The sequence below is a fragment of the Barbus barbus genome (assembly GCF_936440315.1).
Source record: "Barbus barbus genome assembly, chromosome: 28".
Taxonomy (NCBI): domain Eukaryota; kingdom Metazoa; phylum Chordata; class Actinopteri; order Cypriniformes; family Cyprinidae; genus Barbus; species Barbus barbus.
The window spans coordinates 27,423,859-27,447,240 of NC_136756.1; the positions used below are offsets into that span (position 1 = coordinate 27,423,859).

Here is a 23,382-nt window from a genome sequence, read left to right on the forward strand (position 1 = left end):
GTCTGTGTGCTCCATTCATATCATATTTCAATAACGCTTAGGCCAGTGCGGGTTTGTGGGGTTGTTTTTGTTTTGAGTGTGGATATGAGGAAAACAGCTGACCGTGTTACATCATGCAGAGTTGTTCAGATTTCTGTGGAGCTGAGTTGGTCTTTCCACGTGCCTGTGCGGTAAACAAAAACAGGTGCTTCTTTTTACTCTGAGCTGGAAAAAATATTTTCTTTGTCTCTATATGATTTGAGCATGTATTAATTATATTGCATGAATATAACCGTTACTTTATGCAAAATAGTGATCAAGCATACAACCGGGGCCTGAATAACTTTCAATTCCAGAGACTTATCTGTATTAAATTCAGTGTTTATATATTAAATTCCTTATTGACTTGTGAAGTGCCAGGACTATAATAATCTCATTTGGATTTGCATTGGTGGTTTCAGGTAGGCATGTGGTTTTTGGAATATGCGCAAAACTGTGGCTATTTTAAAATGGGTGCAGGATCTCATCTGCTTCTTGCTTTGTATTGGGATGTAGTTTTACATTTTTATGCCAAAAAAATGTGCATTGCATTTAAAGGAATAGTTCACCCAAAAATTTAAATTCTGAGATCATTTACTCACCCTCAAATAGTTCCAAAGCTGTTTGAATGTCTTTGTTCTACTGAACACAAAGGAAGATGTTCTGAAGAATGTGGGAAACAAAGCAATTCTGGGGCACCATTGACTTCCATAGCTGTTGTTTTTTTTCCTAGTATGGAAGTCTATGGTGCCCCAAAACAGCCTGGTTACAAACTCTCTTCAAAATATCTTCCTTTGTGTTCAGCAGAACAAAGAAATTCATACAGGTTTGGAACTACTCGAGGGTGAGTAAATGATGAAAGAATTTTTGGGTGAACTATCCCTTTAAGGTACACATTTTATTAAGTTCATGCATTCCCTGGGCATCTAAACCCATGAGTTGCTAGCGTTTGCTCTAATCTTTGAGCTGCAGTTTTGTGTGATTTTCTCATTCTTTATCGCATTTTCTCAAAACACTTATGAATAATTGCTTGTCTCTCTGATTTTCGGGGCAGGTCGTGTGTCCTTGAGCCGTGGCGCGTCTCTTCTGGTGGATAAGTTGACTCTGGAGGATGAGGGCTGGTTTGAATGTCGGATTCTCCTGCTGGATAGAACCACAGATGAGTTTCAGAATGGCACCTGGAACTTCCTGTCCATCTCAGGTGGGATAAGAAATGCTTTCAGGTTGTTTCTTCTAGCCAGGTGTTAAGGTGCGTGTATAATGGCTTTGCATGTCAAAGCTATTAGTTTTATAACGTTTTACAGTTTTCAGTCAAGTTTTTCATAACATGTTTTACACTAATTGCCAATTAGATTTTTTTTTTTACTTTGTGTCCCTGTTTTATGCAAAATTGGGAATTCCAAATCATTATTTACTAAATAAACCTTTTTTTTTTGTTTTGTAAAATTTACTGTAACATTAATTCCATTGTCATATACAAATATTTTATTATTCTTAAAAATGTAACTTGAAATAAGTTTCAAGTTCAAGTTTATTTGTATAGCGCTTTTTACGATACAAATCTCTCTACAGGAGCTCTACAGGAAATTAAGCAGCTCTACAGGAAATTAAGGTTCCACAATATATTTATATACTGCAGAACCTTAATATATTTAATTTATGGCTAAATTTGTTAATTCTGTATGCTGTCTGAGCGTTGGCGTCCTCTGAGGGGTTGGCATTATCTTTTCTCAGGTGTTCGTCATCTCAGATCATTTAAGGGTTGGATCCAGACTGAAGCTTCTGTAATTCCTAGTTACCACGGGATGTTAATCAACAGAGAAACAAATAGAGACATAATTAGCATAGCTGCTGTTCCATCTAAGCAAAAATGATTTGTTCAGCCCAAGCTAAAGAATAATAATAATGTACATTTGATCAGATATAACTGCAGTACAAGATTATAAAATGCATTATGTGAATGCTTGACTAAAGAGATGTATCTTTAATCTAGATTTAAACAGAGAGTGTGTCTGAACACCGAACGTTATCAGGAAGGCTATTCCAGAGTTTGGGAGCCAAATGTGAAAAAGCTCTACCTCCTTTAGTAGACTTTGCTATCCTAGGTACTACCAAAAGTCCAGAGTTTTACGACCTTAGAGAGCGGGTTGGATTGTAGCGTGGTAGAAGACAAGTTAGGTACGCAGGAACTAAACCATTTAGGCCTTATAGGCAAGTAATAATATTTTGTAAATGATACGGAACTGAATAGGTAGCCAGTGCAGAGACTGTAAAATTGGAGTAATATGATCATATTTTCTTGACCTGGTAAGAACTCTAGCCGCTGCATTTTGGACTATCTGTAGCTTGTTTATTGAAGATGCAGGACAACCAGCTAGCAGTGCATTACAATAGTCCAGTCTAGAGGTCATGAATGCATGAACTAGCTTTTCTGCATCAGAAACAGGTAGCATGTTTCGAAGCTTGGCAATGTTTCTGAGATGGAAGAATGCTGTTTTTGTAACATGGGAAATATGATTTTCAAAGGATTTTCAAAGTTGCTGTCTAATATAACACCCAGATTTTTGACTTTAGAGGACATAACAGTACATCCGTCTAGTTGCAAATTGTAATCTAAGAGATTTTATGTACTGTTTTTTGGTCCAATAAGTAATATCTCTGTCTTATCTGAATTTAATAGGAGGAAATTAGATAGTTTAGAAATTTCATCTGGTCTTGTTGAGATATATAGTTGAGTATCATCAGCATAACAATGAAAACTAATCCCGTATTTTCTAGTAATATTAGCAAGGGGTAACGTATATATTGAAAATAGCAGAGGACCTAGGACAGATCCTTGTGGTACTCCATACTTTACTGGTGATAATTGAGATGACTCCCCATTTAAATGAACAAAGTGGTAGCGATCGGACAGGTAGGATCTAAACCATCTTAAAGCCTGCCCTTGAATACCAGTATAGTTTTGTAATCGATCTATGAGTGTGTCATGGTCTATAGTGTGGAACGCAGCACTAAGATCAAGTAATACTAGCAATGAGATGCAGCCTTGGTCTGAAGTCATTTGTAATTTTAACAAGTGCAGTTTCTGTACTATGGTGAGGCCTGAAACCTGACAGAAATTCTTCATAGAGATCATTTCTTTGCAAGAAGGAGCACAATTGAGCAGACACAACTTTTTCTAAACTTTAGACATAAACGGGAGATTTGAAATGGGTCTGTAATTTGCCAGTTCATTAGAATCTAGTTGTGATTTCTTAATAAGAGGCTTAATAACCGCCAGCTTGAATGGTTTTGGGACGTGCCCTAAAGATAACGATGAGTTAATAATATTGAGAAGCGGTTCTTCTGCTACAGGTAACAACTCTTTCAGTAGTTTAGTGGGTACAGGATCTAATAAACACATTGTTGGTTTAGATGCACTGATAAGTTTATTTAGCTCTTCCTGTCCTATAGTTGTAAAGCACTGCAGTTTTTCTTTGGGTGCGATGAATGAAGCTGAAATACTAGACGCAGTAGAATCTACATTTGATATTGTATTTCTGATGTTATCTATTTTATCAGTAAAGAAATTCATAGTCATTACTATTAAACTGTTAGGGAATATTTAGATCGGGTGGCGTCTGTTTATTTGTTAATCTAGCCACTGTGCTAAATAAGAACCTTGGATTGTTTTGGTTATTATCTATGAGTTTGCGGATATGCTCTACCCTAGCAGCTTTTAGAGCCTGCCTATAGCTGGACATACTGCTTTTCCACGCAATTCGAAAAACTTCCAAGTTGGTTTTTCTCCATTTGCGCTCAAGATTACGAGTTTCTTTCTTGAGAGAATGGGTATAACTGTGGTACCATGGCGCAGTACGTTTTTCTCTAACCTTTTTCAATTTGAGAGGGGCAAGAGCTTCTAATGTATTAGAGAAGATAGTGCCCATGTTGCTAGTCATTTCGTCTAGTTCAGGTGTATTTATGGGTACACAGAGGAGTTGAGATAAATCAGGCAGGTTATTTGTGAATCTGTCTTTGGTGGCTGGAACAATAGTTCTGCTCGGACGATAACGCAGAGCCATATAATTAATATCAGTAATACACAGCATGCACGATACAAGGGAATGATCAGTAACATCATCACTTTGAGGTACGATATCTATATCGGTAAGATCAAGTCCGTGCGATATAATTAAATCTAGCGTATGATTAAAACGATGAGTGGGCCCGGTGACGTTTTGCTTGAGTTTAGGTCAGTAAACGCAAGTCCTAACGCATCATTTGTATTATCAACGTGAATGTTAAAATCTCCGACAATTAGCACTTTATCAACATTAACCAATAGATCTGAGAGGAAATCTGCAAATTCTTTTAGGAAATCTGTATATGGCCCTGGCGGTCTATACACCGTAGCCAGAGCAAGAGATAAGAGAGATTTATTTTGCATATCTAACAGTGTGACATTAAGCAGAAGTATTTTGAATGAGTTAAACCTCCTGTATCCTGTTTTCTGAGTAACATTGAGAATATCACTATATATTGTTGCAACACTGCCGCCACGACCAGTCTGACGGGCTCATGTTTATAACAGTAGCTTGGTGGAGTAGACTCATTTAGACCAAAATATTCATTTGGTTTAAGCCAGGTTTCAGTCAGGCAGAGTACATCAAAATTATTATCTGTGATCATTTCATTTACAATAACTGTTTTGGGTGCGAGTGATCTAATGTTTAGGAGCCCAAGCTTTAAAAATAGTTTTTGTTCATTTATTTAGCGTTTTTCTGGTTTAATCACGATCAGATTTTTTCTAGATCCTGCTATAAAATAACATATAAAAATATAAACTATATAAAATATAAAAAATGTTTTTCAGCTAGTTTCCAAGACAGTATTTCTTATTTTCCTTTAGTTTAACTTGATGTACTAAAATAACTAAAAGTGCATTAAAATTGATTAAAAAAACAATAGACTTAAACTAACTCAAATGAAAATGAAAGCAGAAACGAATTGCATTGTTTGCCCTAACCATTTCCACAATGGCAAGTTCCTGCTGTTGGGTGAACAGGCGTTGCCGACCACCCCCAGAAGGTCTTCTAGTCATTCTATAAAAAATAACATCTAATTAAAAATATTAACAAAACCTATATTAGTATTTCAGTAATACTGTAATACCACTGCTATCATGTCAATGCTAGCATAATGAGAAATGCTCCCAAAACCATGTTGTATGTCAGTTGTGTTACTTAATCATGAATCTTTAATTAATCTGACAATTAGGTTCCATAGAAATAGGAACATGCATTTGTGTAAGAGAATGTATATTTTATGACGGTGCTCTTATGTTTCATTTTCATGCTACCGGCATAATAAAGCATCGTGTTATTCCTACAAAAAGGATTAAACTTCTGATTAAAGCAGCATCTGGAGCTCATGTGAAAGCTTTGTTGCAGTGAATAAGCGAGAATTGCATAATCCTGTCTCATTTTTCATGACACTTACGTCAGTGTTTGATGCAGATGATGTTTTCTTCTGATATCAACAGAACTCATGCAATAGGCTTTAAAAATCAGCCTCTCTCCATCCATTCACCCAAGACTAATCGTAGCATTTTTACTGTTTCACCCAAATCTATGCTTTCTTTTCACACTGACCTTTCTGTCTCACATCTTCTGAACGACTGTCATGCCTTCTGAAAATCACACACTCTCTCCTCCTGACACACACACACTCATTTACCACTGGCTTGTGAATCCTGTGAAGGGCTCAGACTGGCTTTTAGCATCTGATTGTGTTTCCGTAGCATGTGTGAGCGATCAGAATGAAGACAGAGGACAGAAACTCACGCTCAAGTCCAAATCTCTCCAGCACGGCCTGCTTTACCCTCATTATATGCACAGTCTCAGTTTACAGCACTTTTGTAAGCTGTCATTGTTTATGAGTGTGCTGGAAAACTTGTCTTTGTGTTGACAGGGTTATGGGGAAATAACATGTTTTTCGTTGTATGTTTAGAGATTTTTCCTCACTTGCAAATTATGGCTTTGGGAGTTAAAGAAGTTAAAGAAGACATGCTGTGCTCAGTGTAACGCAATGATTTCAGATCTGATATTAGAATCAATTCTTATATCAATTCTAATTGATCAATCTGATATTAGAATTAATCTGATATTAGAATTGTCTGCTAGATAACATGTTTGTTTGTTTGTGTGTTTATTATTTCTGTATTGTTTTAATTTTATTTAGTTTTTTAATATTACGTATTTGTTTTATGTATTATTTATTTTTTATTTTAAATATTTAGTTTTATAATATTTATTTTATTTATTATTTTATTTATTTTTAATTGTTTTAATTAATTAATTTTTTATGAACATGACTTTGATGGTTTTTATGTCTCTTTCAGCTCCTCCGGTGTTCATAAAGACTCCTCCTCCCTTTCTGGAGGTCATGTTGGGTGAATCTCTCAGCCTCCGCTGTGATGCTCATGGAAACCCCAAACCCACCATCATCTGGAACAAAGATGGAAGTGATGCTAAAAAACAGGAAACAATTCAGGTAAACAGAGATTGTTAGTTGATTGGTCGTTAATAAAGATCATTGAAAGTCAACATGAATTCAAAATCAACCTTGTTTGCTTTCTTTATACATGTTTTTAGTCTTATTGTGAATGATTCATGAATCCCTCCCCTTCTGACTACCTATCTCTGTTTTGATGTATAACCAGCTGTTCACTGTGCAATTATTCATACAATCAAACCTACTTTTTTTCCCCCCTCGTTGATTATCCTGTTTTACTCAGAAATACAGAAGCATAAAGTAGCTACTTGTAAATCTTGTTTCACGCTGCCTTGAGTGTAGAGTTCACTTTGGGCTGTTCACATTTTCCTCATTCCTAGTCTCGTTTACCACCTAAACATTAATTTTCCCCAAACAGGTACTCAATGAAACCTTATCTTTAAGCAAGGTTACCAGGGAAACGGCAGGAATATACAAGTGTCACGTGTCCAACTCCGAAGGGAACCTTACCCACACCACCCAGCTGCAGGTCAAAGGTCAGTTACACACCACATCTTGTCCACGTGGGCATAGAAACTCAGCAGCACCAAACAGAATAGGCTTGCAGGGTTTTAAGGTTTTTAAGCAGCATTGGGTATGAGAACACTGGCATCTTTGGTGGAGTTGGATTTGTGTGCAAAGTGTATAACCTTAATCTTGACTTCTCATGTTGTAAATGTGTGTATGATGTGTGCTGAGAAAGACAATTTTAAGAAAATAAAATGCATTAATGATTCCATATTCCTCCATTGTGTAATGATGAAAGAATAGTGTTTTCTATTGGTAATCCAACAAGTGCAAAGCAGATTCTAGCATTGCCATTTTGTTTCTTCATCCGTCATCTACTGAACATTGAGCAAGAGAATACTGTATATTGTTGAAAACCGCAAACAAGAAATATCTCACATCTGTCTTTTACACAGCATAAGAATTTAGAGTAACTATTCGGGCAAACAGCAGTGTGATTCAATGAGCAAACACTGCCCTCTTTTGGTGGTAGTGCTTTAGCACAATGCATTTTGGCACTTAAGCGTAAATCTCACCCATAAATAAACAACCTCGAATCTGAATGCCCTTCAAAGCTGATTGCATGCATTCAATCTCATCTGCTTGCTCTTATGCTTTCAACCAGGTCCTCCAATTATCATCATTCCCCCTGAGGACACCACCATGAACATGTCCCAGGATGCAATTCTGCAATGCCAAGCAGAAGCGTATCCTTCTAACCTCACGTATGAGTGGTGGAAACAAGGACAAAATGTCTATCACATCGAGTAAGTGACCAGAATACTAACTGTAAATATATAACAGTATCACAGGGCTCACCGGAAGACTCTGATTGGTCATCCGCAGTGTCCAGTGAATTAACAGTCAGGCATTTTTGCAATATCCGTTTGCCCCTCAGTTGGATGTGTGTTTGTGTTTACAGAATTCTGAAATCACGGGTGAAGATACTAGTGGACGGGACCCTCCTTATTTCGGGTCTTATCCCTGAGGACTCTGGGAATTATACCTGCACACCCACCAATGGTCTAATGACTCCGCCCTCTGCGTATGCCTACCTCAAAGTTAAACGTGAGTGCTTTGCAAATTGTTGATCCTAGATTTGCAATTTGTCGGTTCTGTTGTTTCATGTAAACTAGGTAAAAAAAAAACTAGAGAAGTTCAAAAGTTCAAACTTGATTGTAATTTGGTTAATAATGCAAATGATAGAATTAAAAGTCTGATTCTCTTAAAGATCCAGCACGAGTGGTACGGATGCCCCGTGAGACTTATCTGCCCATGGGAATGGGGGGAAAGATCATATGCCCAGTTCAAGCTGAGCCCCCTATGGTGTATGTTAATTGGACCAAAGATGGAGCATCCTTGGACCTGGAGCAGGTACAATATGAATGTTTATATCATCAAACATCTTATTTCATTATGACCTATATGACATAATTCTTATATTCTTGATTGGTCAGTATCCAGGATGGATGGTCAACTCTGAGGGCTCAGTGTTCATAACCGCAGCTAATGATGATGCAGTGGGCATGTACACCTGTACAGCCTATAACAGTTACGGGACCATGGGCAAATCAGAACCTACCAAAGTCATCCTGAAGGTGAACACCATATGTTGTTTAGAATAGTAAATACTTTGACATATGTTTATATAGTTCCAATTTACTCATAAATGTCACCACATTTTGAAATGCATTTATTAATGACTGACCTGACACTGATTGCTGACACCATTTCTCTTGTTTGCAATCTTGTGATGTGCACAGGACCCCCCTTCTTTCCGTGTCTCACCTCGTGCCGAGTACCTTCAAGAAGTAGGCAGGGAGCTGGTGATACCCTGTCAGTCTCAGGGCGACCCAACCCCTAACATCACATGGAATAAGGTAAGGTTTAAAAAATGTCCAGCAGCTTTCAGTTTGTTTCAGCCCAGCAATGTATGAAATGTGTGTATATCTGGTAATAAAAGCACATAGTGTATGTACACTGCTCCGGGTGTATGTTCACTACTGTGTGTACACTTCAATGGGTTAAATGTAGAGCACAAATTCCGAGTATGGGTCACCATACTTGGCCACACACCACTTCCCTTTCTTCTAACATGCATGGACTAAAAGCCTCGGATTCTGCTTCAGTGTCTTTTTGATTCTTTATTATCTTCTCTAGGTTGGTCCTCCCCCTCACTCTCCATTTACAATCCTATCCAATGGCTCTCTGGTCCTGCGTCCACTTAGTAAAGATCATCAGGGGGCATGGGAGTGTCTTGCCTCCAACCGCGTGGCTACTGTCAGTGCTTCAACAACAATTTTAGTGCTAGGTGAGAAAAACAGATGCCCATTAAATAGAAATAACCCTCATTTACCTATAGAAAAACAAATCAGACAGAAATTGAATATATTATCTGCTCTGTCGTCTGTAGGCACAAGTCCCCATGCTGTTACCTCCGTGTCTGTGGATCCAGGGATTACGCACGCCAATGTGTCCTGGAAGCCAGGATTTGATGGAGGATACAAACAGAAATTTACTGTTTGGTGAGTCACTAAGGGCGTCATAAGTGCCAGTGACCCAGTACATTACCAAAAGTGTAATGTAAATGCAGTATCGATGGTAGCGACTCAGCTTAATATTTGATCTCTCTCCGTATCAGGGTAAAGCCTACTGTGAGAGGCAAGCATGAATGGGCGTCAATCCCTGTGCCAACATCCAAAACCTCCCTGCTGGTGACGGGTCTGCAAGCTGCCACTAGTTACCAGTTCAGCGTTCTTGCCCAAAACAAATTGGGCTCTGGCCCCTTCAGTGAGATTGTTACCATTAGGACACTGGGTCAGCACTCTTTTATACATACATCATTTACAAACTATGCACTTTATGAAGACTTACATTAGCTCTACACATACAGACATGTATCTTAGGCATATCAGAGTTCCTCAAATCCGCCCCTAGAGGGCCACTGTCCTCTTTAGCACAACCCCACATCAAACTCAGCTACTTTTAATTTTGTAGTAACTCTGGAGATATTGATCAGCTTGCTCAGTGTCTTCAAATGGAGCTAAACTCTACAGGGTAGTGGCTCACAGGATTTGAGGAACCCTGTTATGCATGGTAAGGTTTAGACCAGGGTTCCTCAAATCTTTCCCTGAAGGTCCAATCTGTGTTTGATTAGGGTTAGAGCTAAACTCTGCAGGAATGGTCCAGATTTGAGGATCCCTGGTTTAGACTGTCTGTAATTCCTTTTCTGATCTGTATTCTCTTACTTGATTCAAAACATTCCCTGGTGGACTTTAATGTTATTCCAAAGCCTTGGGCCAAGATGTATGATCTAGCATGCTGAGGTAAATCCTTATATGTTTTTTACATTGCAGCACCTCCAACAGAAGGTCCTACTATGGTAACCACCATTGCAGTGTTGTCCCCTCCCACCTTGCTGTTAGCCAATCGTACATCACTAGGTGTGTTGCTGCAATGGGTGCCACCTCTAGAAGAGTCTCCACCATTAACTTCATTTGTACTTCAAGCAAAACAGGGAAAGGGGGAGTGGGTCACTATAGACAGAGAGATTGCTGTCAATGTGACTGAATTGATTGTACAGGGACTTGTGAAGGTAAATGTGTGAAATATTGAGAATATGGCAGCTTGATGTTGAATGTTCCTATTCCTTTTGACTTGACAGGTCATTTACTCTTCATTTATTTCCACAGGACTCAAACTATGAGCTGCGTCTTCTGTCTTGCAGGGACAGACTGGTCAGTGTGCCCAGTGACTCCGTTGTCATCTCTACTGAAGGTGAGGCTGACTCAGAAATGTGTATTTTGACTTAATATTGACACATCTCAGGCTTTTCTCAGCCCTGTGTGACTTGGAAAAACTGCTAATTAATATTTTGGAATTTTAGTATGGTTTAATGAGAAATTGAAAGAAGTCAGAAGTGTCATTTTGGTATGTGATCCATTCTTTTTGATTTATTGTATTATTAATTGATAACATGTAATGTGTAACCTTAAGGTATGGAGATGTATCCAGCAGCACCCAGTCTCCTGGCCTTTGTTCCTGAGCCCCTGCTGGCTGGTGTGATTGGGGGTGTGTGTTTCCTGTTTGTTGCCATCATCCTCTCTCTGGTGACATCTTGTGTTATGAACAGTAGGAGGAGACAACGGCGAAGGAAAAAGAGAGATGGTAAAAGCAGTGATGAAGTTTACAGGGTCATTGAATATGATTTTTTTCAACTAAAATTACACCACTATAAACACATTTTGCATGCTCTTAAACTTATTTGGGGCTGCAGCATTCAGATACATGGGTGTTGTACTAAGTCTTGGATAATCAAATGTTTTTATATAGTGAGCAATGCACTGACTCCTCCTCAAGTCCATTCTTAAAGTCCATTCCAGTCCAATCGCTATAAGCGTACAGACATTTAATGCCTCAAAGACTGATACATGACATTTGAAATCATGTATTTGTTCTCAGCTGTCAGTGGTGTTGTTATGCATGGCATATCTGTTGAGGCTGCTTTTATTTTTGTCACTTCATCTTATGACTCATTATATGTGGCATGATATGAACTTTGCACCCTCCCCACGTTTCAGATATCCCCTCTGCCTTCCAGAAGAGTTCATCTCCACAGTAAGTGTCCATCTTTGCTGTGCATGTATCATTCCTACGCTTCTCCATCTTTGTCACTGTACTACAATGGGGTTTTGAAATGGCAACCTGAAGGGGTGAAGCCTTCCTGTCTTCCTTCCCTAAATGTTCTCTGTGTTCTTTCTCCACAGAGCTCACTCGCCTTCTGACAGTCCCGACAGTGTGCTGAAGTTAAAGCTATGCCCACCCTTAAACTTCTTCCCTAACTCATCCTCTTCCGATCGTTCAGACCGTTCCTCTTTTGATAAAGGCAGCCGCCGTGAGTACCAGGATCAGAGAAGGCAGCTTCTGTCCTCATCCTCTCCACCTCCACACTACACCCAGTTTGAAAGCCACTTTGGGGGATCTTCATCACCCACATCTGCTATTGAATCCATATCGAGAAGTCCTGATGGGCGCTTCATTATCCAACATGACCTAGAAAACGCCACACCAACCCACATCAAAAAGAACCTCAAAAAAGAGTTCCCACAATCCCCTGGTAGAGGAAGTGGTGGCGGGAGTAACAATGGATCTTTTAAAGAGTCCAACCAATCAAATCCTGTAAGTTCAGAGAGGGATAGACAGAGAAAGATGCCCTCTGTATTGACAGTAGACTCTCCAGATCAAGAAAGACCCCCTCACTCACCTGGCAGGGTGAAGGCAATGGCCAGAAACTTCTCCCGTCATGGCTGTTTCTACTCTGATGATGAGCAGGGTTGCTCTGAGGCATTGTTGGAGAGGGCCAGCTTTTATTCTGACTGCAGTGAAAAAAGAACAAGTGACTCACTAAAAAAATACCGGAATGCCAGTCATAGGGAGGACATCTTTCCGAGCTTAACCAGGAAAGCCCGAGCTTTAGAGAGAGAGAGGTTGCTCCACCAAGCACGTTATCAGCCCATCAATGGAGACAGCCAGCTGACAGAGCCCAGCACTATGATAACTCAGCTGGATGGTGAAAGAGAAAGGGACAACTTAAGCAAATGTTTAAAGCTGGTGAAAGAGCGTGAGCAAATGGAGAGGGAGTTAGATCACTACACGGCCAGCCGAAGGGCACAGGCACATGAGCAAGAACAGAGGCGGGCCAAGTCTGCAAGTCCCTTAAGAAAATGGACAGCTGTTGAGTCTGAAGATCCTATTTGGAAACCCCAAGACATCCATTTACGGCAAAAATCCCGACCCAGCAGCCTGGCCCCACGTGTATCAGACTATAGAAGAGGCTGTTATTTCGGCAACACCAGCAGTCCCATGGAGAGACTTCCCTCCTTATCTTCTACATACATCCAGTGGGACATAAGCCCTGTGACATCCCCCACCAGCCAGGTGCCGGTGCAGAGCCTGTCTGAAGGGAACACACCTCGCTCACTCTACCCTCATACACATCAGCAAGGCATTGCCAGTGTTGAAGATTCAGTTGAAGCAGATGTTTCTCATTCACCAGCCACACAATATACCTCTCTCTCACTTTTCTCTCCTACCAGGGACATACCCTCTCACAGTAGAACCAACCTCAGTGGGGCACAAGCTAGACACCCAGAGAGTCACCTGGAAGAGGAGGAGGAGCTGCCCAACAGTACTTTAGTTGAGGAAGGATGGTTGCAAGAAAGAAAAATTGAAAAAGAGGCTCTGGCATTTAGTTCAACAACCTCTGCCTGCTTGAGTCCTAAACCATCTGAGCTGCACAAAGTGGTGGCAGGAGAAGATAGAGATACTGGTTCTAACCTACATTACCTTAATTCCAGGATTCAAAGTGTTACAGACATGGAGCAAGTAAGGGTTGTTCAAAAAGACAGACTGAGTCGTAATCCATCAGGCTGCTCTACATTGCCCTATGATCATCAGAAAGCAGGAGCAAAGGGAAAAGTCATAGTGAGTGATGATTCCAGCTCCATATTGCCTTACAGTGACCAAGAGAAAGAGGGTATCCGGGCTCGATCCAGAAAGAGTGACAAATGTGTTTTCAGTGAAAGCCCTAGTCGGATCTCACCGCTGACCCTGTTAGAAAATGAGGCAGAAAGTGATCAGTCAAATTTCTCGAGAATGTCAGAATCAGTGAAAGTTAGGCTTGCTCCCCAACCAGCCAGGATGTCGCCACTGCAGACCAGCACTATCCTGGAATACCTGAGTCTTCCGGGTTTCATTGAAATGAGTGTAGATGATCCAGTAGAAGTGACTGAGTCTTCGGAATCTGTTAAACCCGGTGTCGAGGCAGAAACGGGGACACTGTTAAGAGATGAGCCTGATGTTGTACCCAAAATCTGGGAAAAACATGATCAGGACCACTCTGAGACCAATATTTGTCAGCAGAATGTGGCTGTTCGTGACCATAGCACCCTGAACATTCCTGTAGAACATGATAAACCTGGAAGTATTCCAGTTTCTGAACCATGTTCACAATTAGAGGCAAGAGATACTTGTGATAAATCAGGTACCTCAGACACAAGCAGTAAAGGCTTCTCACCGTCTAAAGAAAAGGAAAAGAGTTCTCAGCCTTTGCTTTCTCAGAGTTCAGGGTCTCAAAAACAAGAATTTACTCAGCGTGGTCCAGCACAGACATTAATTAGCACAGCTAAAAGCATGGCAGCAATAGTTTCCAAATGTCCAGACTCTACATCTGAACAATATCAAAAACCTCAGACTCAGGGTGACCGGACAAACATGATATCCTCAAGGATCTATCAGGCTCCAGTACCTTTCATGAAAAAATCAGTCAGCATTGGTCCCTGTAGGACCCTCTCTGGAGTCGGGCAACCACGTCCTTTCCTAAAAAAATCCATTAGTTTAGGTTCTAGATGGGAACATTTTGAAAATCCAACAGCTTATATATCTGAGAGCTGTTACAGAGATGAATTTCCCCATCCAGATATAAGGCTCAAATCATACAGTTTGGGTCGTACTCCTGCATGTTACTATCCCATGTCTGGCCCATCATGGCGAGGGACAGTGCCCTTTCAGCCTCCTAACAGCTACAGTCTAGAGAGATGGCAGCATATTGAAAGAACTGACATGCAACCTCCCTATCACCCACCTGGTCCCTCGGTCCCAGATCCACCACAACACATGGAATCGTCCCTTCCTTCCAGGAGGGGATCAGATCCACGTCGACAGGGAGCAGTCTTTCCAGATTCTTCTAGGTGGCCTCTGTCTTATCAGGAAACACTCAGGTCAGTCCAGCACAAGTATGTCCCACAAGACGCCTCTCGACATTTTGGCCCTACCAGACCAGTGGCCAGGGTGGACTACCTGCATCCTACAGAACCCAGAAGGGGTCCACCAAGGCCTTTCCTACCCAGAGGTTACAGCTGGCCCTCACCATATCATACATCCTTCCCCCAACGAGAGCAAGACTTTCCGAGACAGTTAGACAAAGGGATGGGTGCAGCTAGGGGCTTCACAGAGAAAGAAGGCCGGGATATAAGAGGTGATGGGGGCAGAGCCAGTTACGCCAGCCAGAGCAGTGGAAGGGGTAGTGTGGGACCGTATGGACACGGGCATCTACGCCAGTCTCTCTCAATCACCCCAACCTTACTCAGCTCGCCAGAGACCACCGAGGAGAGTGAGATGCACAGGCCAGACAAAGACGTGAGAGAACAGAGGTCCAAAAGGTGAAGCTGATACAGAAATGCTTGAGACAAGACCTCAGCAAAGACAGCTAAAACAGTTACCAATTTCTTATTTTGTTTTGTAAACATTTCTATCACTGTCATTTTGTATGTCTCACTGTGTATTGTTGCATATGTGTGTGTCTAGAAGAAATACCTCAGTAGATGAGAGTTACGAATGGGATGCTGTGGAATGCTCTGTGGATCCTGACATCCTGGAGGCCATGAAGATGGAGCGGACCCATGCAGGCTTTGGGCGAGGCAGGGAGTTCAGGCAAGATCGCCCCCGCTCCACTGCTGGCCTCCAGGACTTCCAGAGTAAACGTAAGAACTTTAAACTTTAACTTTACTCTTTGAGCATGTTTGATCACTCCCCACACCAAATGTAATTGTAAATTAAGGCCCAATCCCATTTTTACCCCTTAGCCCTTCCACTTTCCCCTACCCCTCCGTTTGGCGCGTTCACATAAAGGGCTAGGGGTGTCTCGATTCACTTTTGGTTGGAGGGTTACGGGTAAGGGGAAGGGCCAGCTAGCCCTTCAGATGAAGATTTTTAGGGACCACACTTCAAACGAAGGGGTATGAGAATTATCAGCATAAACCGGCTACAACGGCATGCCCGAGCAAACAAAACAAAAACCATAAATGTAAGCATTTTTGACATTAATAAAGATTTTAATGAAAAGTATTCATTTGTTTTGTTACATTCAATCGCAAGTTCATGTTTACGGTCATGTTATTCAAAGAAATGTTTGCAAAAAAACTTTAAAGTTAGCTAACGTCATATCATTACAGACTGCATGATAGTGCCACAACATATTTTCACGTCTGATCAGGGCTGTAACCACCATAGGCATTGAGAGGGGCTATCGCTAAACTTTTTTCTCAAATATTGCTAATTCAAGAGAGAGATGAAAGTTGCATGTATGCGCGTCTCTCTTTACAATGAGTGAGTTCACTTCAAAAACAGTGATTTTATCCTCTTGTTGCTGGAGAATATAATGTGGCGATTCAGTATTTAAACTGTTCATTAAAATCGTGGGGCAGCATTGACAAGTTTCTTTGGTCCTGGATGTGTGAGCTGTGCGATCTCCGATGTGTGTGTGTGTCAGTAAGCAGTGCATTAATATAGAATGGTAAAGCTCTAATGCACACCAGTATAGGTGTGTGTATTGTAGGAGCAAGACGACATATGATCACGTGTAACGGTAAAGTAGTGTTAATATTCCCCAATTCTTAGGGGAATATTTTCACCCCTACCCCTTGACACTCTGTTACAAGGGACAAGGGGTAGGTGAAGGGGTATAAAATATAATTGGGATTGGGCCTAAGTTTCCCTTGAACTGTACCAATTTAACTTCACCCATCCTCCTCCTCCTCCTCCTCCTGCTCCTTTCCTCTCCTCCCAGACCTGTACTCTATCAGCCCTCCCTTAGTATCCCAGGATCCTCAGCAACGGTACAGTCGTTCCCTCAGTGAGGCCCGCTTCAATGCCTTGAGACAGGAGTTCCAGGAGTACCGCAGAGCCCAGCAATCCTGCTCCCAAGATTCCTGCATCCCCCCTGACCCAGACTCTGACTCCAGCTCCGCACTTCTTTGAGAACCTTACCTTGGTCCGTTCCCTCCTTTTAATTCCTTTGACCTAAAATATCCATATTGATCTATAACTTGTTTTAACTCAGGCTATCTGCATAGTACTTCACTTTGTAGGCAAAATGTTCATGTCACTATATAAGATTCTGCAAGTGATATATTCACATATGGCCTCAAGAACAGGAATTGTTGTGTTAACAGACATTATAAAATGCCTAAAGCCCGAAACACGCTGCATGCAATCGCGGCGACTTCTAATTGCCCACGATTGTTTCACGATGCCAATCTTTCGTCTGGGACAGCCGGAAATCATGCAGTGTGTTTAGGGCTTTACTTGTTCCCGTGTTAAATTCAGTGCAAGCCCAAAGTTTTATTTGGTTTAACTCTTGTAGGTAACTAACCACAATCCCTGTGTTTATATTTCCAGAGCATCCCGAGAAAGAAGACAAATTGGTTTTAAGTACAAACCTAACAAATCCTGAGAAAGCAAAGGATGCAGACTTGAATATCCTTGACCAGTTTTGATGTATATTCATCCTGAAGCTGAATAAAGAGCACTGCCATGATGCTGTAAAGGTGCATTCAGTTCCTACTGGTTTTTCTAAACTTGAAAAATGTACAGTATATGGAATGTAGCTTTTGTATCTCTGTCTTTTGTTGACTTTGTATTTATCTGTTGTCATCAATCCCAGATTACACTTCTATCTGTCTAGACTAAAAGGTTAAGGTACAGAAGTACAGTTTTACAGAAAATAAGAAAAGACTAATTAGAAGTAGCATACCGTTATGATACAGATTTTGTAAATAAAATTGATATCCATTGTGGATAATATACATGCTGGAAATATAACTGTACTTCCAAAGGGTTTTTACATTCTCCAATCAGCCGAACCAAAACAACAGTATAGCATAAAGTCTGCTTTGACAATCAGATACTGCAGCCAAGAAAATATATTTCAAGCAACTGAAATGTATAAAGTTGTTGTATTTTACATATACGTGAGTGCATGTATATGAATATAATGTTGCTGTTGTGTATTTGTTTACTGTGTGTATATTTGGGCTCCATTCTTGTGTATATTTCAAAATATCTTGAAACTGAATTCATCTTAAACTCTGTCATTTTCAATTTGGTCAAGTCCCAAATTCTGTTATAATTTAAAGCAAAAATTCATTGCCAATATTGAGTTAAGAAGCTTAGCCTTCTTAATACTCGATCAAACTCTCCTCACCATTTGGCCTCTTTACTACTGTAATAACATTCCCAAAGAGAAAGATATTTGCAGCCAGTTCTCTTTTATAATTCTTCTATGTCTGTTTCACTATAATACAGAGAACTCAGCTGAATGACGTTAAAATGGCTGAAACAAAAACAGATGCTCATGGATCTCGACATCCATCTCTGGCTCTCTGTCAAGTCTGTGCTTAGTGTTGTAAATATTTTTACTTTTCTTTTTTAATTTTGTACAACTGTTCATGAATGTTTTGAGAAAACATGAATCTATCTTATATTTAAGATGCTGCTGTACATTTTTGTAATACATTTTTTAAAAATTAGTTTTTTTACATTTGTGAGAACCGAGTTAGAGTTTTGTGTGAAAAAAAAGTTTTATATCTGTTCTTATATTTGTTTTTATAAATGTTGTCGCTCATTTTTGTATGATTTGTAAAATAAAATGTTCCACTAAAATGTTACTATGTCATGTGAGCCTTTCAGTTATTTACTCCGTTATCATCTACTTCAAAAATAACAAGTATATGGTTTGGTTACATCTACAGTGGGAGGAAGTCTATGCTATATGATACATAGTACAACACAGGAGTTGCACTGTTATGCTTTTCTTTATTTACTCTCTGTATGTCCACATAATAGCAGATTCAGGTCAACCTAAAGTTAAGTGTGAAAGCCTTCTGGTGTCTTGCTTGCATCTCACGGGAATCACTTGGCAGTCATACGCATGACGTGCTTGACCATGTTCCCGATGCCATCGAAGATGTAATGGTAGTGATAGTCAGTCTCCCACATGAAGGTTGGAGTGCTGATCACCTTGTTTTTCTCGTCAACATAAGCCTCGTGAGATGGGCAGTTAAGGGAAAAATCATGTTTTCATATTGGCATTATGTTTAGTTGACACATGTGACCCTGCAGCACAAAAGCAGTCATAAGTCACAGGTATATTTGTAGCAATAGCCAACAATACATTGTATGGGTCAAAATTATCGATTTTTCTTTTATGCCAAAAATCATTAGGATATTAAGTAAAGATCATGTTCCATGAAGATATTTTGTAAATTTCCTACCGTAAATATATCAAAACTTAATTTTTGATTAGTAATATGCATTGCTAAGAACTTCATTTCGACAACTTTAAAGGCGATTTTGATTATTTTTGCACCCTCAGCTTCCAGATTTTCATAGTTCTATCTTGGAAAAATATTCTATTCTAACAAACCATACATCAATGGAAAGCTTATTTATTCAGCTTTCAGATTATGTATAAATCTCAATTTCAAACAATTGACCCTTATGACTGGTTTTGTGGTCCAGGGTCATATATGCTTAGAGATGCAGTGACTTGCATAATTTAAAGGCACACTTTATGGTGTTTTACACTTGTATAATACATTTGGCAGATGTTAAAAATGAAAGTGAAAGGATATGTAAGGTTCACGGGTGTTGTGACGGGCCCCCATGCTCTTGACCGCCTGTACCATGTTGGTGTTGGGCCAGCGGCCCCAGCGGCTGCTCTCGTCGCGCTCGTAACCCATCGTGACTTCCAGATTGGGCAGCACTCGGCACGCCAGGAGAGGAGCCATGCTGGACAGACTGAGCCAAAGAGAGAGCAGGATTGAGGTCAGTTGATTTAACTGAATCATATTTACAGTGAAAATGCTTCTAATTTACATTTTCCTGATTTAAAGCAACTATATGTCGTCTGTATATATTTGTGACTATGAAGCCCCGCTCACCAAACTTAGTCCAAAAACAGACGTTTTGGGGGAAAATGTAGCTATTCGCCTCAGTAAAGGTCAGTGTACCATCAGAATGACTTTGAAAGTGATATTTAAAGGTAAAAAACTAAGATACAGTTACTAGAATATATCAGAATAATTTGAATAAAAAAAATGTAGATAAAGCAAGAAAATCGGTGTTATTAGTGATCAGTGTTACTAATTTGATTAATGACCTAAAAACGGTGCAGAATCTTAAGCTGTCATTCACTCATCTTTATGTAGTATAAACAAGGATGAAATTCAGATTTTATATTCACAGTTTTAATATTTTAGAGTCATATACCCAATGGGCTTGCGAGCGCGGTGGAATTCCTTCATAATTCTCTCCACATCATTATTCAGCTTGCAGTCTTTGCCGTCTTTGCTGAAGGTGGACCTGCTCATGAAATGTGAAAGTCAGCAGAAATGTAGTGTTGACTATTTTTTTTTTTACCCTGCTAATATTTCTTTTTAACATGACATAAAAAAATGAACAAATTCTGCTAAAATCAACCCACTTCTTGAAACCTTCTCAATTCAGATCTAGAGTTCGTAAAGGTGCTGAAGCCTAATTGGGCTATGTGAAACCGGATTGGGATCAGACGTGGATTAGTCTCATCCATTGCCTTTATTTCCACTTAGCCTTAACCAATTGTTTGCTAATAGTGAAACATAATAAGAGGATTTTCGCTCCAGGAATAGAGGTAGATCTGGGGTGACTAATAGTGAAAAGGCCAATCTGCACATAATCTGAGTGTCATCAATGTTTAAGCATGTGCAGACGGACTCCACAATGACTCTTGATGGTTTATATGTGCATCTGGCCTGTCAGGATAATGCACTTCGTTTGGAATGTATTTGCATTGATTTCTTTTCAGTAACATTTATATTTGCATTGGCATTCATCAGCTAAAAGGCTGTCTCTCTCACAGGTTCTTGACTATTCCGTGGCCTCCAGGGAAGATGACGGCGTCAAAGCTGCTGACGTCCAGTTTGGACAGATCGTTCATCTTTATCATGCCCTGGCCGTGGCTGAATCGCGCAGACTCCATCATCATGTTCCTGACGAGGAAACAGTTTGGTATCAGATGGTCATAGTACTTTAAAATATACTATAATGTGAGCTATCACTACAAAGTGATGCTACTTCAAAAAATTCCATGCTGCACATCCAAATATCGATGTCATGATGTTTCCATGGTACTTTTTTGTTATTTCCACAAGTTGAGTGAAATACGTAGAAAGGTTATATGAAAGGTTGTGTAGTTAGTAAATGTAATGTTATATTTCATTTTAATGATGTCTACCTGTTTTCACTTGATGATGGCTGCATCTTCATGTGGTCCATGACGTGCATTTGCTGCTGGTTTGGGGCAAAGATCTGAAAACGGGCTCCATTACGGCTCAAGTGGTACATGGTGCTTCAAAGAGACACAGCATTATTTATTCATTTAATTTTATAGGATACTTGATTCTGATTGATCAATTAGCTGTCAAAATATTTTTAAGCTCAGTTATTGAACTAAACCAGGTAACCTCGATATTAACATTTCAGTTCAAATCAATATATATTTATTTGGCATGTTGTCTTGTAATAAGGATCATGTGCAGTCATCCAGTCATTATCTCTAAATAAACCCTTGCCTTGAGAGATTATTGTGTGATAGCGACCAAGTGACAGTACATTATTCTTTACATAACCCAAACAGATCCATACGTTATACAAATATAAGAGCACTCCGCTATTAACAGGCTAATGTTTTGAATGATGCTACTGCAAGAGCCCTTCTGCTGCACTGCAAATAATCATTTTTTAAAGTATTTTTTACAGTTATTATAATTATTACTTTTACAATGCATAAGGAAAAATATCAGATCTAATTTTACCTCATTTGCAAATTGAATTTTCTTGATTTAGTCAGAAATGCAACAAAATTCACTGATAAAACTGACAAAAATCTAATTGCATCTCAACAATCTCAGACACAATTGGCTTCTAAAGTAACTTTACAATAAGGCTTTATTTGTAAACATTAGTTAATATGAACGAAGTATGAACGATACTTTTATTGCACATTCTCAACATTACTACTACATTTTTTCAGTAGTTAATGCACTGGACTAACATGAACATTGACATGACATTTATCATTTATCGGTCATTATTAGTTTGTTAACAAATGAGACCTTATTGTAAAGTGTTCCCATAAATGCAGCTTGTTTTAAGGATCCTTCTATGTTTTTACTGATAAATGATATAGGGAATGATATTTTGAAGGGCACCCTGATGTATACTTACTACGCAGCCTCATGGATGTCAGTTCCATCCCACCAACCGCAGCCTGAGAAAACCTTCGAAAGCAGATCCGGTTACAAATTCAGAATCAAACAGAGACTATATCTTATAGCGAATAAGAAATTCAAGACTGAATGCTTCCATACTTGCATCATTTTTAACCTGCCAGTTTGTGTGTGTGTGTAGCATCTGATGTTCTTACCACAGCGATGTTGGTGTTGCCCCAGTTGCCCCAGTCTCCCCCATGATGCATCAGGCAGGCGGGTTGGCGCATCACCATGGCTGCGGCCTGCTTGGCGAGGTGTGCTCGTGATGCCAACATGATCACACAGCTGAGTTTACAACACAGAGATCAACCGCTAGAGAGTGTGCAGACTGAACTGAGCGTGTCCGATCCTGCAGCAGAGGAAGCCCTGGGTTTTATACTAATGTTTTATGTGAGACGTCACTCTGTAAGCTAGGTTTCTGAGAAGATAAGATACTTTGTCTGAACAGCCCTTTTCCTTTCTTCATTGCTTATCTAATAATACCTTCCTCAATTATCTTATTACCTTAAGTCATTTGGTCAAAACCCGGCCGTTGATACTTTGCTGGGGCTTCGGCCGTTTACCTGCATTTACCTCCTTAAACAGTCTATCTGTCTGTCTGTGTGTCTGTCTGGCACGTCGCCAGCTCGCAGCTCCACAGGTGTTTAATTGTTTGATTTAATTTTGATAAATTGTGTAGTTGCCTAAACTCTTGAATAATTATGATAAATAACAAATAAAATAAAATAGACATTTATTTGTAATATACATAGGCCTATGTAAAATATTATATTTAAGTTTTTTTGCATGTACATTTTACAATTTCACAAATGTACATATGCATTTCTTATTTTTTATACAATTATATATAACAAAAATTGTAACTAGTATTTATAGTAATATTTTGATCATTTTTTTTGTTGTTGTTTTTTGCAGTTTTGGGGTTTTTTCCATATAGTTTTTAATCTTTTTTTTCAGTTGTGGTTATTTTAGTACATCAACTACATTAAAATAAGAAATGTAGCTTTTTTGCTATAAGTTATAATAAAAATTTTATTTTAATTTTATTTCAGTTAACGTTTATTTTATTTCAAGAAACAAGGTTTTTTTATATATTAACTATAACAACCCTTTGTTGTATTGCCTATAAAGTTCTATATGCAACATCGCTATAAAAGAAAAAAATGACATGATCACA

At 39.5% G+C, this 23,382-nt stretch overlaps 2 protein-coding genes across 2 annotated transcripts in view; one reads left to right on the forward strand and one right to left on the reverse strand.

Annotated features, from left to right (window-relative positions):
• LOC306848835 (uncharacterized protein) overlaps positions 1 to 18,562 on the forward strand; it is a gene marked incomplete at its 5' end in the record, with an annotated part of 37,540 nt that extends 18,978 nt beyond the window's left edge. Inside the window, 20 exons of the mRNA XM_079383585.1 lie at positions 1,073 to 1,219; positions 5,801 to 5,917; positions 6,401 to 6,552; positions 6,932 to 7,049; positions 7,685 to 7,826; positions 7,982 to 8,127; positions 8,291 to 8,433; positions 8,517 to 8,657; positions 8,823 to 8,939; positions 9,220 to 9,370; positions 9,473 to 9,584; positions 9,701 to 9,876; positions 10,416 to 10,654; positions 10,752 to 10,836; positions 11,056 to 11,226; positions 11,640 to 11,676; positions 11,826 to 15,278; positions 15,424 to 15,599; positions 16,685 to 16,888; positions 17,296 to 18,562. Coding sequence (XP_079239711.1) covers positions 1,073 to 1,219; positions 5,801 to 5,917; positions 6,401 to 6,552; positions 6,932 to 7,049; positions 7,685 to 7,826; positions 7,982 to 8,127; positions 8,291 to 8,433; positions 8,517 to 8,657; positions 8,823 to 8,939; positions 9,220 to 9,370; positions 9,473 to 9,584; positions 9,701 to 9,876; positions 10,416 to 10,654; positions 10,752 to 10,836; positions 11,056 to 11,226; positions 11,640 to 11,676; positions 11,826 to 15,278; positions 15,424 to 15,599; positions 16,685 to 16,875 — 6,014 coding nt within the window. The 3' untranslated portion in view covers positions 16,876 to 16,888; positions 17,296 to 18,562. The remainder of the gene's footprint in view (positions 1 to 1,072; positions 1,220 to 5,800; positions 5,918 to 6,400; positions 6,553 to 6,931; positions 7,050 to 7,684; positions 7,827 to 7,981; positions 8,128 to 8,290; positions 8,434 to 8,516; positions 8,658 to 8,822; positions 8,940 to 9,219; positions 9,371 to 9,472; positions 9,585 to 9,700; positions 9,877 to 10,415; positions 10,655 to 10,751; positions 10,837 to 11,055; positions 11,227 to 11,639; positions 11,677 to 11,825; positions 15,279 to 15,423; positions 15,600 to 16,684; positions 16,889 to 17,295) is intronic.
• On the reverse strand, positions 17,528 to 22,672 carry LOC306848379 (ES1 protein, mitochondrial-like). The gene is made up of 7 exons (XM_079382891.1): positions 22,361 to 22,672; positions 22,162 to 22,214; positions 21,170 to 21,283; positions 20,793 to 20,924; positions 20,167 to 20,259; positions 19,530 to 19,695; positions 17,528 to 18,942 (listed from the first exon to the last, which is right to left on the reverse strand). The coding sequence occupies exons 1-7, from the start codon at positions 22,478 to 22,480 to the stop codon at positions 18,808 to 18,810; spliced, it is 813 nt and encodes a 270-aa protein (XP_079239017.1). The 5' UTR covers positions 22,481 to 22,672; the 3' UTR covers positions 17,528 to 18,807.
• Between the last annotated feature and the right edge of the window lie 710 nt (positions 22,673 to 23,382).